A 16,549-nucleotide genomic window follows, 5' to 3' on the forward strand; every position below is an offset into this window, starting at 1 on the left:
GGAGAGAACTCCAGCCTCCGGCTACCGCAGTGCTGCAGGGAAGGAGCCGGGCACCCGCTGGTAATAACATCTCAGCGGATGTCCCCTGCAGCTCCAGGCTGGAGGACACTGGCGTCGGGTGCAGCGGCGCACCCGCTGCACGTGCACCTCCAGCCCCCCCCATCCTAGTTGCGGCCCTGCCAGAATGAGCTTCTGTACAGAAGCTCATTCTGATCTGGCCAAACGCTGAGCTGCCGATCGGAGCTGAGCTCCAATCGCGGCAGCGCCGGGGGGCAGCAGCAGACCCGTTAGATGCCCCTGGGCATTCCAGTCACCCCTAGGCATTTGCTTATAATGCCTATGCCTAGGGCCTGCTCCAGTCCTATTGGATACGAAGTTTGGGATGGCTGTGTCACTGATTTCTGATTGTGAAGCTTTCATGTTCACTACAAAAGATCCTGTTCCAGTGTTCCATGGATTTTTCTATTAGTCCTTGGGTGGGCTGGAATGGGACTGTTCCTTTATTTACATCCTTGCGAATGTGGAGGCCTGGCCGGATTAATGCTTTGTAGACCATCATTTTGCCTCTCTTTTAAGATGCCTTTTCTACCATATTTTTATTTTTCTTACTGGTGAATATGTCAGTAAACCGCTTAGTATTTTGTACGGGTGATGTTCCACTTGCTTAATAAGTGGGACAGCTGGGCCTTGTATAGCTAAGGGTCATTTTGTTTATTGCCCTAGTCAGTTATTTTGTTTTACGATCCTTAATTTGATTTGGGGGGAGGAGGTTCTTAGGTAGTTTAGTGTAGCTGGGGGAGGTTGGGTATTTAGGGATCCAAGTATGCCAGAGTTGGTGTTAGGTTATACAGGGTGGGGGGTTATGGGGATGTTTGTTTTGGGTATATTTGTTTTTTCATACTGGCAAACATGGTCTGATTTATTCGCATGCAGTTATTTATTTTTTTTCTTTATTGGCGGTGTATTTCTGTAAATTATTTTTCTATGTGTTGTATACCTCATATACCCATCCTTGGGCTCTGTGTGGCCGAATGGCGCATTCGGGTACTTGGTATACTCTATTTCTGTGATGTGAGTTTGCGTATATCCTGTTTCGATTATTCTCATTACTTTGTTACATTGTCTAATGTTATTTTCTGTACCAAATTTATTTTTCATGTCTGCTTTATTTTGTTTCTCTGTATTTTTTATTTATTATTGTTTTAAGAAATAATAAAAAATGACTCAATAAAAAAAAAAAAAAATTTTGGAGGAGAGGAGCAGAGCCACCGAACGGGAATAACTGATTTAGCAGCCTTATTCAAGTGGCACAAAAGGGATCTCTTATATTTAGAGATGGGCCTGGATGATAAATGGAACAACCAAAACATAGGATCTGTAGGTATCGATTTGCCTAAAATTTTAGCAGACAGGTTGAGCACCTCTTTCCAAAAGAGTTGGAGTATAGGGAATTGCCACCAAATGTGAAGTGGGTTACCTTACGGCATTTGAGCAGCACCAACAAATATTATGCACACCAATCCCCATCTTAGAGAGGGTGTCCGGACGTCTGTAGCAACAGGAGAGCAACTTATATTGGGTCTCTACAACACAGACACTAGAGGAGCATACATGGGCTAAACTGAATGTCTTTTCCCATTTGTTTTCTCCCAATTCCTCACCAATCTCACGGTCCCAGATTTTAGTAAAATGAGGGAGGGGTAGACTAGCATCACCCGACAGGGGATTGTAAATCAGAGAAATAGCATGCGTCAGGGCAGCCGAACTGGCACATAGTTGTTCAAAAGGAGTAGGAGCCAGACGAAGAGCCCCAAAAGGATTGAGAGATTGCAGGAAATGGCGAACCTGTAAATATCACCAATGCTCCCCTAATGGCAAGTTCCACTACTCACGTACCTCATTAAAGGGCATAAACCCAACCCCACATATCAGCTGCCCAACCTTCAAAAGTCCCACATCATACCAGAATTGGGAAGCTCTAATGGTCATTCGCAGGAGAGAATTGTTCATTGAATAAAAACGACATAAGAGAGTTAAGCGATGATATTGAGGGGGGACTTTCTTAAAGTTTTCCAGCAAAGTAAGGTGGGTCCTATAGTAGGATGGGAGATATTAGGGAGGGTGGGGAGCAATAAAGATGAGAACCATTAATGCTAGGTTCCCAATTTGCACCCACTCTTTAGATGCATCTGCCCTAGACCATTCCAAAATTCTGTTATGGAGACAGGCCTGATAACACCCCTGAATATTAGGGAGATGCAAACCCCTTCCCCTCCCTTATCTTTCTGCCTGAACATCAGGTCTAGCTTCAAGCGGGGCCCACCACTTCCCCAAACAAAATCTCTAATTAAAGCTTGAATGTCCAGAAACCATCTGGGAGGTAACTTAATAGGCAGAGTCTGCAACAGGTATAGAATCTTGGGAAGAGAGTTCATTATAAGAATCCTCAGCCTCCCAAACCAAAAGAAGGGTCTGGACTACCAAGACTAAGTCTGAGTCGCATGAATCATTTTTGATTAAGCAAACCTCCAAATATTGTAGTTTCCCTAATAAATATGTTGGCAATTCCCAACAGTGTCACAGCAGATTAAGGGGCTTATTTACGAATTATCAGGTTTTAGACCCGATAATTACAATTTACTATTGCCTGCTATTCATGACAATAAGAAATTACCACTCACCCGAATGTACTAAAAATCACATACAGAGAGAGGGGCTTTGAAAAGGAGCCCATCCCTGCGATGTGTAAAGAAGTGAAATGATCGCAAGCAGTGGCAAACGCAGGATTTCTAGGAGGCGGTTTCCAAATGCTTGATTTTAGAGTGAGTTTGGCCAGTCCATGAAGAGACCATAATTACCACTTATCCAGCTTTAATATGCATCATACAAAGTATATTGTGTCATAATTCCAGCATATAGAGGACCAAGAATCACAATAAGCCATTAGATGCGGCAGTAGGGCCATCCTGCCTGAGGTGAATGTTTTTATTTTAGATGTAGGCTCCATTCCAGAGTATTAGAGCAAGTTCAGGAGTCTGGGAGCAGCAGAATAACCTAGCACTGCCCTGGACATACATGTACATATTGGGCTCTACAGCAGCACATCCCTAACAGTGCATGTTTTCCAGATCTCCTAGTTGGTGCACAGGTTATATATTACTGACGGATACATGTTAAAAGATCCACGGGTGGTGCTAATTATTTCATTTGTGATACTGAGAAGAACATGCAGCACTAGTAACATTCTATTACATTACTATTTCTATTGTGGTCATGGTGTAGGCTGGGGAGAGGGGTTTCCAGGCAGACAGAAACCCCCCCTGCATTTGCCTATGGCAAGAGCATCTGGGGATGTCGTTTTCCTATAGGGGCTTGGTAAAGCCGGAAGTACAGTAGCCCCCATAGTAACCTACAGGGGCTGTAGTTGTTGTTAGAAATAGAGGGGCCGCAGCAAATATCAGATATATCTGTGGTCCAGGGGTGGAACTACTAGCTGAGCAGCCGTTGCACTGCACCAGGGCCCACCGCAATATGCGGGCCCACACTGCCTGTATGGCAGGCTGCAGTGCAGCTGCTTGCCGGGCAGTCATGAAGGCTGTGACTGACCCGGACGGCAACTACACGCAGGAGACCGGAGCAAAGTGCAGTCAGGCTCAGCACTGCAGTGCACTACTGGGTAATAAATCCTTGTAGTCTCTGCAGTGGGATTAGAGGAGCATGTGCTGAGCTCTGATTGGAGGAGCCCATCACATGCTCCTCTGACCCAGCAGCAGTGCAGCCTCATCAGTGCGACTCATTGTGAGGCTGTGACTGCTGCTCTGCCGACTGCCTGTGGATGCTGCTGGTGAGTACACTATGTGGGCACTAAAGGTGGCATAATGTGTGGGGACTACAGTGTAGCATAATGTGTGGGCACTAGGTGGCATAATGTGTGGGGACTACCCCATCTGCCTACCCCATCTGTTTCACCCCTGTTTGTCTGTCCCTCCCCCTTAGAATGTAAGCTCCTATGAGCAGGGCCCTCTACCCTCTTGTGCATCTCCTTACTCTACCTTCATCTACTTCTTACTCTCTACCAGGGCACCTAACACTTGGCTGCTTTGCATTGTTGCTTATCTGGGTGTTATGGTCGTGAATGTAGCAATGTATATTGTCCATGTCCTGTAATGTATTGTACTGTACTGTAAGTCACTGTAAATCAATCTATTTGTTTATGTACTTTGTAAGGCGCTGCGGAGCACTTGTGGCGCCATATAAATGATAATAGTAATAATACAGTGTAGCATAATGTGTGGGCACTAGAGGTAGCAATGTGTGGGGACTACAGGTGGCATAATGTGGGGGGTACTACAGTGTAGCATAATGTGTGGGGCACCCGCTCCCCTCTCCCTATCACTCACTGTTTTTCCCTGTCACCTCACCCTTTCACCAAATTGCCTGTTAACTATCCCTGTCACCCTCTCAGTCACCCACTGCTTCTTCCAGTCATCTTTCACCCACTGCCTCTTCTCTCCCTGTCACCCAAGGTCCGTCACCTCTCCCTGTCACCCACTGCTTCTCCCAGTCACCCTCTCCTTGTCACCTTTTTGCCTTTCTCTGTCTACCTCTTGCCTCTCCCTGTCACCCTCTACCTCTCTGTCACTCACTGCACTTTGAGTATAGCGGAGGAGGGGGGCCCAAAGCAAATTTTTGCACCTGGGGCCACCACTCACAAAAGTTCCGACACTGCTGTGATCCTTCCATGGTACATTCAGGGGATACTTAATATTTGCAGATATCCCACAAATATTAATTGATAAATAGGCCCCTAAGTGTGAATGACTGAAATATTCTCTATAAAGCGCTGTACAATAGGTGTGCGCTATATAAATAACATAATAAACAATACAAATGAAACAAACAATCTAAACAAATCACACAAAGCATTGACACTACTGCAAACAAAATTTTAATCAGCTTTTACCTCTACTACACCCTTTAAATTAGGGGGTTCATTTTTCTATAGGTGATCACTAAAACATTCTGAATTTGGGACTTGAGGTAAAACAATTCTGTGTAGAAAACCTCAAACCTGCCATAGTGCTCCCTCATAGACTGCAATGGAATGCTGCCTCTAGTGGACACAAAACATTTTTAAAATTTGAAAAATCAATACATTATTTTTAAAATAACAAAACCTATTTTTTTTTTTTTTTTTTATAAGAATTCATTCATAGTTAAGTTCCTTTGATGATTCACCTGGAAAGTTTTAGACAAAATTTAAAAAACAAAATGGACAGCAAATGCCTTACTTCAACTACTGCTAATCCTTTGATATAGCACAAGATAGAGGTAAAGAACTTCATCCTTTTAAGCCAGTATTTGGGATTTCAAATTTGAAATGCATAATATGAAAGGAGAACAGCTTTACAGGAACATGAAGAGACTTGTTTAACAGCACATCACAAAATGTGTCCTGACTAAACAAAGCAATTGTAACATCTCCCGTCCATGAGAACATTTATCTAGAAGATTTCAGTATCTCCGTTTTGTTAATTGTTTTTCATGCAGAATTCAAACATTTCCTTCCTTCTATAAGGACATTTGCAGTGCTTAAAGGGCTTTATAGTAAAGCTGTCATTTCAGGTCTCTGTGATATGGTACAATGAAAAGGTTCTCTTAAGGTGCATATACACGTAACGATTTTTTGAACGATTTAACTAGAACGACGTCGTTATCGTTCAGAAAAATCGTTCCGTTTCTGAGTTATAACGATGATCGATTATAGTTCATGCGCGTTCCCGTTCGTAGTTCATTCTGACTGGCCAACTGAACGATTTTCATTAAGGGAAGTTACAAAAATGGTTTGTAGTTCAAAAAAATCGTTCATTACACTTTAAAAAAATCTGACAATCTGACAGAAAATAGTTCATAAAATCGTTGGTAACAAAATCATTGTGTGTGTATGCAGCTAAAGTTTCCAGGTATGGTTCAGTCAAACTAGAACCTAGAGCTCTACTTCAGGTGAGACAATGAATGTTTCATGATCGTTCAGTCTTATTCCTACCAATTAAATTCAGTGAGCTTTCTTGACACACGGGTCAATTCAGATTCACCTTTTAACCGTTACTACAAATAACACAAATATTGAATTTGGAGTTTGAAAAATTACTTTCAGAGCCTACAGGCTCGCAATAAAAACACTGTCTGGAACAAGCTGTGCAAGTATAATATGTAATACAGACAATACTGTTGACATTAGGGTGATGAATACTTATGTAGACCATTATACAGTATATAGTCATTGAGAATAAAGGCAGAACACAAAATCCATTAAAATATCGTTAATCAGGGCCAGATTAAGGTTTGTGGAGGACCAAGGGCACGGAACTAGCATTGTCAATGTGGTTAAACGTATAATGTGTCAATACTCCCAGCACCACAAATCTGTTGAACACACTGTAGTGACCCAAGTTCATTGTGCCACCCATATCCCCCAGTTAACATTGTGCCACAGTGCCCCCAATTCACGTTATGCCAGTTTCATTTGTTGCAGCCTATGCCCTGCCCCCAACAGAGACCCATCCAATATTTGGGATGTAGCTTTGCATGTGGGGCCCATGGGCGACACTCACCCGCTCTGGCAGGAATAGGAAAGATCAGCACTCACTTCATGAAGAATGTGAGCAGAAATTAACTATGACTGCAGCCTTGGGGGGCTGACCGTGGCTCTGAGGCTCCGGGTACTTTACCAGAGGAAACAGACCTTGTGCATCTGCCAGCAGCTCATTGAACCTGCTCTTCTATAAACTAAAGGTTTCATAATATAGTGAAACATATTTAAAATTCATACTATTTCCATATATTTTGTTTTACAGATGATCTTAATCCTGATAAACTCCCAAAACATTTACATAATTCTTATATCCGGTAACATGTATTTTACATTAATTGGTACTTTAAAGAAATTGCATATAACGCTTAAATGGCGGTTTCTGAACTTACCATATGCCGCCCTCTGCTGCACAGAATGAGCCCTCCCCTTTCCAAACTTTGATCGCCCCTACCACTTTCAGGTGCTTGGCCAATCAAGTACAATTAAAATTAATTGTCAATTTGATCAAACTGTCGCAATGAAAGAAAATCATGTCAGTGATTTCTACTTCAACAATTTAACAAGTATAATATTAAAATTGTCACCTTATTACTGTCTTTTTATATAGTATAGTGTACAAAAAGGTAAACCAGATGCCAAATTGGTTGCTGTGTACAATAGTAAACATTTTCATTATTCTTTTACACCCATTTTCTTGTTTGTAGTATGATTTATCTACAACCCCACAAAGACACATTATACCAGCCTGGATATCTCTGTGCATTAGTTAAAAGGAAACTTGTTGAGTTCCTTTCAATTGATATTGTTGCCAAAACAAATCACATGAGGACCTGCCAAATATGCTGCCAAGTCACAACCTTATCTAGCGAAAGATATTAAAAAATAATGTTCTTTAACATTGACCGGAATGACAAATCACAATCCATTGAATCAGGTAGTAAGCTCCCGAGCTGCATTAAAAGTCATTTAGGATATGTTTAATGTCAACAGGTGGAGATTCCAAGACCAAATGCCAAACAGAAAACAACAGCAATATTTTCATTCCAACGTGTTTTAATACCTTTGTTAATGGGCAATTAGATTGTTACAATTTTAAGGCATTCATATACATTTTAGGTATCCAGTAACCTCCCTTTGTTGTCAAATATACAAGGTAAATTGACAACATAAACTATGTTATATAGTGTTTCCAAAAAAAGAATTGCGTCAAATAGTCAAAAATTGGGAATGTCTTAATAAGCCGATACACAAAATATCACATGGTCAGAGAGCATGGTGACCGGTCTATAAACACATCAGTAAAAAATAGAATTTTTAAATAAATAAGTATAAAAAAATAAATATATATTATAGATATATGCATATTAAGTCCACAGATTGGAAACTGCACCTTTTTTTTTTTTTCCAAGAGATACATGTCTAAAGGGAAGTACTGAACTGCAGTTAATCTGTTTACATTTAAAAAAGTTTCACGCATCTCAAGTATTTGTGGGCAATATTGGCATATTTTATTTGCCTGTCCTATGTTCTTGACCATTTTTCTGGAGTGGGATATGCCATGCAGTTTTCTAAAAGGCCTTGTAAGTCCGTATATAAGCGACACTGGAATCTTGGCTTTCTGTCTTATACACCAGGTACTGCATCCTCTTCCATGATGTACTGTAGGTTGTTCCTACAATGACTATTGAATTTCTTGGTCCTAGTCATGCAAGATATTGGTGACTTTAGTCCTTTAACCGGACTTTGCCTCATGGAAAGCATGGTTTTAGCATAGAAAGCCTTCATTCTTTACATGAATTCTCAGCTATATCCCATGACATCTTTATAGAGTTGAGGAACTTTTTCAGGATCCACTGGTCTGGGCAGAAAATGAGTAAATTTCTGATGTCTCTTAGCTCGGGCACCATCTCTCGGAGTTCCATCTTTATTAAGTGCTACAAAATATCGCCTCCCAGAGTCCCCATGCTTGTATAAGTTCGATGAATAAGTATTATACCAATTTTCTTCAAACTGTTCCCGGAAAATGCACTCAGAAGTCAGTTTCTCCTATTAAAAGACAAAGATAAAAATAAAATGAAGACAACTTGTAAGACGTAGTAAATATGCACATCACAAATATTATTACCTATTAATGTAAAATAATACAGCAAAATTGACATTTTCTTAGAGTGGAGTCATTAAAATGGTTCTGTAAAGTTAAATCAACTTGAACTTTGTAGTATATTTTTGGGGAAAATAATGTCATTTTTAAAATATAGATTTTTATTTAAGAAGTTCAATATATGCTTGGAGTTTACCAATGTCATTATTGCAACGGTGATCTATAGCATTAATTCTCAACCTCAAATCTTCCCAACAGGTCATGTTTTGATGATTTCTGTCTGTGGAACAGGTGGGATAATTACTGACCCAGCAAAATAGATTAGCTCACCTGTGCATGATTAAAGAAATCCACAAAACATGGCCTGTTGGTGGTACTTGAGAACCACTGATCTACAGAAAAGATCTGACATAACTACATATCTCCAAGGACAGCATTGAGAATAGTGACACCTACAGGCTAAGAGAAAGTATTTTACAAAGGCATTAATAAATGTAATGGTAGTGCATCATTCTTACCAGTTGGGCTAGCTGCTCTACTACCAATGTATATGCATCAAATAGTGGTACAGCCTCTTTAAAAGAGTACTACAGTATATGGTACATACAGCTCAGTGCCAGGACAGCACGTGTACTGTAAGCATGGGAAACTGGTCTTCAGTCTATAATATCCTAGTCCTAACTTTTTTTTTTTTTCAGTGCTGGATGATATAATAGCTTTAGTTCTGTCTAGGGCTAGGCTAATTCAAACCACAATACAGTTGAAAAAATGCTTGTCATTCAAAAAGTATGAGCACTTATTATTCCTTTGTCTGATCATCACATTATAAAAGGAGTAATTATTAAAGAATTTGGTGTATTTCCTGCTAATGCCTTTATCTATCCCTGCAGTGCTTCACTTAGGGACAGTTCCTCCTAAACCCATCTTCAAATATGTTCACTGGGAATGTGCATATAAATTATATATGTCCTTTCCTATTAGTGTGTGTCAGAAACGTGTTACTTACCGATCCAAAGAGTTCTCCTTTATCATTCATTCCAAGGTATAGACCGCTGTCCACTCCTCTTATACTGACCAGACCAATCGCCACACTGATGAATTCAAGAATACCTGTTCATTAATAAAGAAATAATGCGTCACATGAAGGATTAGGTTTCATAAGCACAAGCCTAACAAAAAAAATGATCACTAATACTACAATTATAACTAATTATAACGTACAATGCAGGAGAATATTTATAAACACACCTGGTCAAAACTTTCAGTTTGTCACTTTTTTTTTACAAAAAGATTTTTCTGTATATATGGGATTTAATTTTCAGCAGTGCTATTTTCCAAAGTAAAAACTTGGAAACTTTACTATGGAATTTATAGTGGTATTTTGTCTTTATTCTGTTTTTGTTTTTTTTCCTTTCAAAGCACCTCTGAAAAAATAAAAACACAATAAGCAGGTGAGTCAACCCAGCCAGAGACCACATCAGAGGAAGTTGAAATGAGAATAGGGGTTATATAAAAGAGAGCTGTATGAAAGGACAACAGCACATGTTTGATCCCAACCTAATAATTCTTGTTACAAAAATTAATCATGTTTACATACATTATGTTTCTCACTTCACCTACATGCACAAATTGAACCGCACACATCTCAGTTATAATTGCATGTTACCTTCAATTTTTTAAAGGGTTTGAAAGATTAATTAACCCTTGGGCTGACAGCAAGAACTATGTGATGTCTAGCATCAAACGAGTTACAAATAATTGATATGTATTGTCTCAGCTATGGGAAAGTGGTAGAAAACATTTTAATCAGCTTTACAGCAGCTAAATCAATACAGGGGGTAAAAAGTGGTTGTCAACAATAGTTAGTTTGTTCAGATAAAAAGAACATTGAATAAATACCCAGATCATTATTCACTCTTCCTGTCAGATAAGCATTTACATCCTTACCTGTCCTCTGAGTGAAGGCAGAGGTGCCAGTTCCATGCCCATTGTACAATGCCAGAGAGCAAGGTGAGGTGGTGGTGGTGGAGTCCTTACTTTTATTACAAGGCCATAGTTCTTAAAGGGCATTTCAGAGGTGGTTATAATGAATTAAACCTTGTAAAGTTTTCATCCTAATATTATAATGAAAGTGAATAGCAGCTTTGTTTCAAATGAACACTTCTCACCTTTTATAAAAGGACCCTGATTGTGGAATGTGTCTTTTCTCACACATTTTCTTAATTAAAGAGTGTGAAAAAATTACACACCACCATTATGCAACACAGAATGGAGGATTGGTACCAATATCTATGCAAATGTGCCCTTATATATAGGAAAGGTGTAAATAAAAATCAATTATAATGCTATTCTGTCCACGCCTGAAATTGTAACACTACACCTGCATGTAAAGAACGGGCACTATAGTAAATATGCTGCAATACTGCTTTGCAGCTGCACTTTGCTATTTGCACAGAAGTACACCTGTGTTGTATTACAGGATTTGCTAATATCACATCTAAATCATCTCATGGAGCAATACATCCTTAATACAGATAAACATAAATAAATGAGTATTAATAATAATAATAATAATAATAATAATCCCTCTGATAGGATACTGGATTGATCAGACTAGAGGAGCCCATATACAAGACTTAGAAAGCCGGCTAAGGGGTACATACCGAAGCGGCTGTGATCCTGCCGGGTTCCCTGGACGATGCCGTCGGGTAGAATCTGGAGGTGGAATCCCGTCCTGCAGTAGAGCTGGCGGCGGCGCAAAATGCCCTGGAGATGCGCCAAGTCGGAGGGGGCGCCCCGCGATAGGCGATCAGATTGTCCGAGCGGATCGTTGAACAACAGAGGGTTCTCCCGGGCAGGCGGCAGCAAGTAATGAGAACCAACTTGTCCCAAGGCGTCAAGCCCGGCCAAATAAGTGCCCACTTCGGGCACAGGAGCCATGGGTGGCAGGAGAAGAAATGCAGGGCAGTGGGGAAACCTCTTTGTGATCTGACCCAAAGGTCCCTAATGTGGGAGAGAGATGGCCTGAGACCTTTAAGTGCAGACAGTTTGTATATTGGCCAAGTTGACATATGTTAATGCAGCAGGTTGTAGGTCGGTGAGTCTTTAGGTCTCCTCTTCACACTTCGCAAGGCTTGTGTTTAAAATGTGCAAAGTGTCTCCTTCCCAACGCAGGCCCATTCACATGCAATGCTAATCATAATGATCACCATAATCCACATTTCCCTGCAGACTCCCCAGGTTCAGCCCATGGGACATGTTAGGGCCTGGATCTGACTACTCGTTGAGATGCTTTGTAGGAGATTGTTCACATCTGGGATGGAGTGGAGGAGAAATCTCTCGCCGTGATCTGCCGATCAGATTGCAGGTGGCCGCAGCAGGAGAGAGCTGTGCTGCTGGCTGCAGGAGGTCCTCCTAATGCAGAGCCTGGACAGGTGCAATGAAAGGTAGAGAGGGAGGAGGGCGGGCCCCACCACTTAGACCTTCCCAGACTTACAAATTATACAGAGAAAAGCCTCCTAATGCCATGCAAGGTGTTCTGTTCCTTATTCAGCTGCACTTGCATCAGCAGCCATCCCCTGAAATGTGATATTGCATAATTCAAAATGATGTGGCTATATGGCAACTTTGGCACAATCATATTATAGAGGAACTAGATAATAAGAGAGAGTGTAGCAAAATTCACTGAAGGAAGAACGAAATGTGCTTGTTGTCAATATCAGAATGCAGCAGGATAATAAACTACTCACAGGCACTAGATTTACTGTACAGTACTATCCCTATTCTGCACAGATGTATGTTGTCATTTAATAATATAGTGATTATTTATTTTGTTAGTTAAGGTGGGTTGTCACGTGTTGCCCCCTATCAGTATTCAGTTACTTACTGATGTGTTGTTATGTAAATATCTTTAGAGTGGTATCTTAAATGATGTATAATGTTAATCACCCATTTATTAATGTCTTCATTGTATCTGGAGAAAACCAGATTGTACAGTTCTATTTATGAAACAATTCAAAGGGATGCCTGTCAATTTGCAATTTTGTTGCATGAGGAATAAAAACTATCATTAGCATATGGGGTATGCACAGATCTATTGCTGCAGAAATGTCATTCTTAATTTCATACAAAAAAATATCTATTTGAGAATCCTTCATTTTAATATGATTGAAGTTATAAAAATCTATTTAAATATTAATACAACAGGAAAATAATAGTGCATACTTATGTTTTTCTTTTACAACAGAAACCAGAAATGAATAGGCATATCTATCTATCTATCTATCTATCTATCTATCTATCTATCTATCTATCTATGTCACATCTATCTATCTATCTATCTATCTATCTATCTATCTATCTATCTATTTATGTCACATCTATCTATCTTACATCTAGCACTCTATCTATGTCACATCTATCTATCTATCTATCTATCTATATCTATTTATGTCACATCTATCTATCTCACTCACATCTAGCACTCTATGTCACATCTATCTATCTATCTATCTATCTATCTATCTATCTAGCTATGTCACATCTATCTATCTATCTATCTATCTATCTATCTATCTATGTCACATCTATGTCACATGTATCTATGTATCTATCTATCTATCTATCTATCTATCTATCTATGTCACATCTATCTATCTATCCTAATATATATATATATATATATATATATATATATATATATATATATATATATATATATATATGTCACACCTATCTATCTCATATCTATCTATCTATCTATCTATCTATCACCACATCTGCAATCCTGAAAGGACAGTAAAATAAGTAAGTGGAATGCTAGATCCGAGAGATCAAATAGACTTTCATTTTAATGCAGTATGAAATGTTGGTACTAATTATAGAGCAGGTAATGTTACACCTTTCCATCCTTTCAATGCTGAATAGTGCACCTGAACTATAAACTGACTCTTTTAAAGCAGCAATTCTCTCTGTGAGACAGGGCTAGCTCACTAACAAGCTGTAAACTGATAAACCATCCCTCAAAAATGTTTCAGGTTGTCATTGGAATAGCTGTAACAGATATATGTTACATTATTTACCTTGCAAATGACAGGATTCTGTCATGTGGGGGTATCTGCTATACAGTATAGTCGTGATTTCAAAGCACATCTGTGTCAACATTATCACATCAGTGTAAAACACCAGCCAATGAGTTTGTGCTTTGAACAAAATCTGCTTAATTGCTCTGCTAATTCAAAGACACTCAGATCAAAGTTATTGCTCCCAAGCACAGCAATTTCTCCAGTGCTTTGTATCCAAATGAATAGAAAGTGTAGATGTGTAGCCATTTATAACTCACACCAGGGGATCTTTATTGATATTGCTCCAAATAAAAAATAAGGCTTAACACCACTTCAATAAGGTGACAGCTACTGGATGAATTCTGCAGTTGAGAGCTCATATCACCTAGAGGGGCTTTGCCTGCTAATGATATATATGGTAAGAGCAGTTGAGGTTTTTGGTTAATTACTTTTACTGAAACAATAAATCCTGTGACTATACAGTAAAATAGTCTAATGCTCAAGGAAATATAATCAAAGGTAACTAGACTAATACATCAGAAGACATATTTCATATATTAGTCTTTGGATGTCAGTGAGCTGTGCATCTGATGCAGGGTTGGTGGACAATGAGCATAAATGACTCTAAAGTAAAACAGAACACAAACATAGTGTATTTTCACTCATATATGGAGCCGTATACTGGAGATGCTTACTGCGCCACATCGGCAGCATGTTCGCCTGGTGTACTATTAGTCATCATCCTCACTGTGTAGCTGCACCTGCCCTATGGCAGGTGCAAAAGATACACCTCCTAAACGTGCAAGTGCATGTTTCTGTAGGTCCACACAATCTTCATTTGCATATACATGGCCTGCATTAGAACACCCCTTTCCCAGCAGAGCTGAATTAAGGCTTTAGGGGGGCCAGGGGCACTTAAGACTGGGGGCCCAAAATAACAACATTTGGGACCTGGGGATGGAGTCTTTGTGCACAAGCCTTCAGTGAACACACAAAAAAGGGGCAATGGTCACACATTATACCCCCAGCTCATTTCACACTGGAGGCGTGCATATCTCTTCCACCAGCCTCACAGATACAGCATGTGAGAGAGTTAACGCCCTACCTGCACTACAGCCCATGAGTGGGACAGTACCCAAAAACAGGACTGTCCCACCTAAATAGTGATGGTTGTGGGGTATGCATACATACATAGTCACACACATATACACATACATATATACAGTCATACAAATCACACACATATACATATATATATAAATATATATATACATACAACATGTATGTGTGACTGTATGTAAGTATGTATGTGTGTGACTGTATATATGTTTATGTGTGACTATCTATAGATAGTCACATAGATGGACGCTCCATCGTCCTAGTGTCCCTAGACCTTTGGGCAGTGGCACCGGGCGCACCAGCCTCCTCCTCACACACAGGGGTGTATTAAGAGAGGAGGGAGCCTGTTCAGTCTCTGTCCGGGGCCCCCTACTCTCTACCCTGTGGCCTGAAGTGCATTGAGCGCAGCAGTAGACTCTGGGCACTAGTCTGTGCTAGAGTCTACTGTGCATGCATAGGTAACCGGGGAAATGGTGCAGCAGCCAATTTTCCACTGGTTTCCCTACTGTGCAAAACACTGGGAAAATGGCCGCAGCTGCCATTTTCCAGGTGATTTGTACAGCAGTGTAAGTATTAAATAAATGGGTGCAGGGTGTGCGGTGTGGGCCCAGCTGGATTCAGGGCTCGTGTGCACCGCACACCCGGCACCTATTATAACTATGCCCCTGGTCACACATATACATACACACATACAGTCACCCACATACATACAAACATAAAGTCAGACACACATATATATATACAGTCACACACATACATACAGTCACAAAGTTATACATACAGATAGACAATATACTGTACCCCCTCCCTCTTACCACACAGTCTGGTACACACTATCTGCAGCTGCTCCTCCCCTCCTCTCTCCCATGTTGCTGGCAGACTGTACAGTACATTTAGCCCCACCCTGCTGCTCGGACTCCACCCTGCTGCTCGGACTCCACCCTTCCTGTTCCCTACAGCTGGCAAAGCACTGTTGCACTGCTACTGTAATTAATCACAATATTCTGGGGAAGGGGAAACGTGCCCCTTGTGGCCACCCACTTAATCCGGATCTGCTTCCCAGCCACATTACACTTGCCCAATGGAGGAGTTCTATGCGACAAATGTGTTTGGCTCTGCATTTATGCATTTACATGTGTTCACTTCCCGGACATGCTCAGTGCGATAACATACAAGATAGACTATGCATACTGGCGTAGTACTCACCTGCTAATGTCTATGTTGTCTTTACTTAGACAGCATCCTTTTATTCACCTATAACCTCACAAAATAGACTATTTAAATTATTCTATCTTGACACAAACATAGAGGTTCCCAAAGGCTCAAGCTAAACTGTGATGGACTAACATTTAGGACAGATAATATTTTTTGTTGAATACAGTTTCCAAACATTATTATACTGCATCTTGGGAAAGTTTTTAAAAAAAAAAATAGACCATAATTTGGATTGATTCAACTGATGGACGGGCCCTTTCTAAGGGTTTTTATTATTATTATTATTATTTCAAATGTATTTTAATCTAGAGTTCAGTGTGGTAGATTACCAAAAAACAATATTAAATTAATATAAGGAATAATGTCACTATATTTATTTTAAGTCACTTTTAGTAGTAAGAAATGTAGCATGTAGTTGCTGAGGAACAGGCATCGCTCTAAATATAGTGGGGTACC

General features: G+C 40.1%; 1 protein-coding gene across 1 annotated transcript; it reads right to left on the reverse strand.

Annotated features, from left to right (window-relative positions):
• Nucleotides 1-7,630: 7,630 nt before the first annotated feature.
• Nucleotides 7,631-12,165, reverse strand: FGF20 (fibroblast growth factor 20). Its single transcript, XM_088478744.1, has 3 exons — nucleotides 11,360-12,165; nucleotides 9,703-9,806; nucleotides 7,631-8,641 (listed from the first exon to the last, which is right to left on the reverse strand). The coding sequence occupies exons 1-3, from the start codon at nucleotides 11,634-11,636 to the stop codon at nucleotides 8,396-8,398; spliced, it is 627 nt and encodes a 208-aa protein (XP_088334870.1). The 5' UTR covers nucleotides 11,637-12,165; the 3' UTR covers nucleotides 7,631-8,395.
• Between the last annotated feature and the right edge of the window lie 4,384 nt (nucleotides 12,166-16,549).

The sequence above is a fragment of the Taudactylus pleione genome, unplaced genomic scaffold (assembly GCF_031769625.1).
Source record: "Taudactylus pleione unplaced genomic scaffold, aTauple2 ptg000218l, whole genome shotgun sequence".
NCBI classification, from domain to species: domain Eukaryota; kingdom Metazoa; phylum Chordata; class Amphibia; order Anura; family Myobatrachidae; genus Taudactylus; species Taudactylus pleione.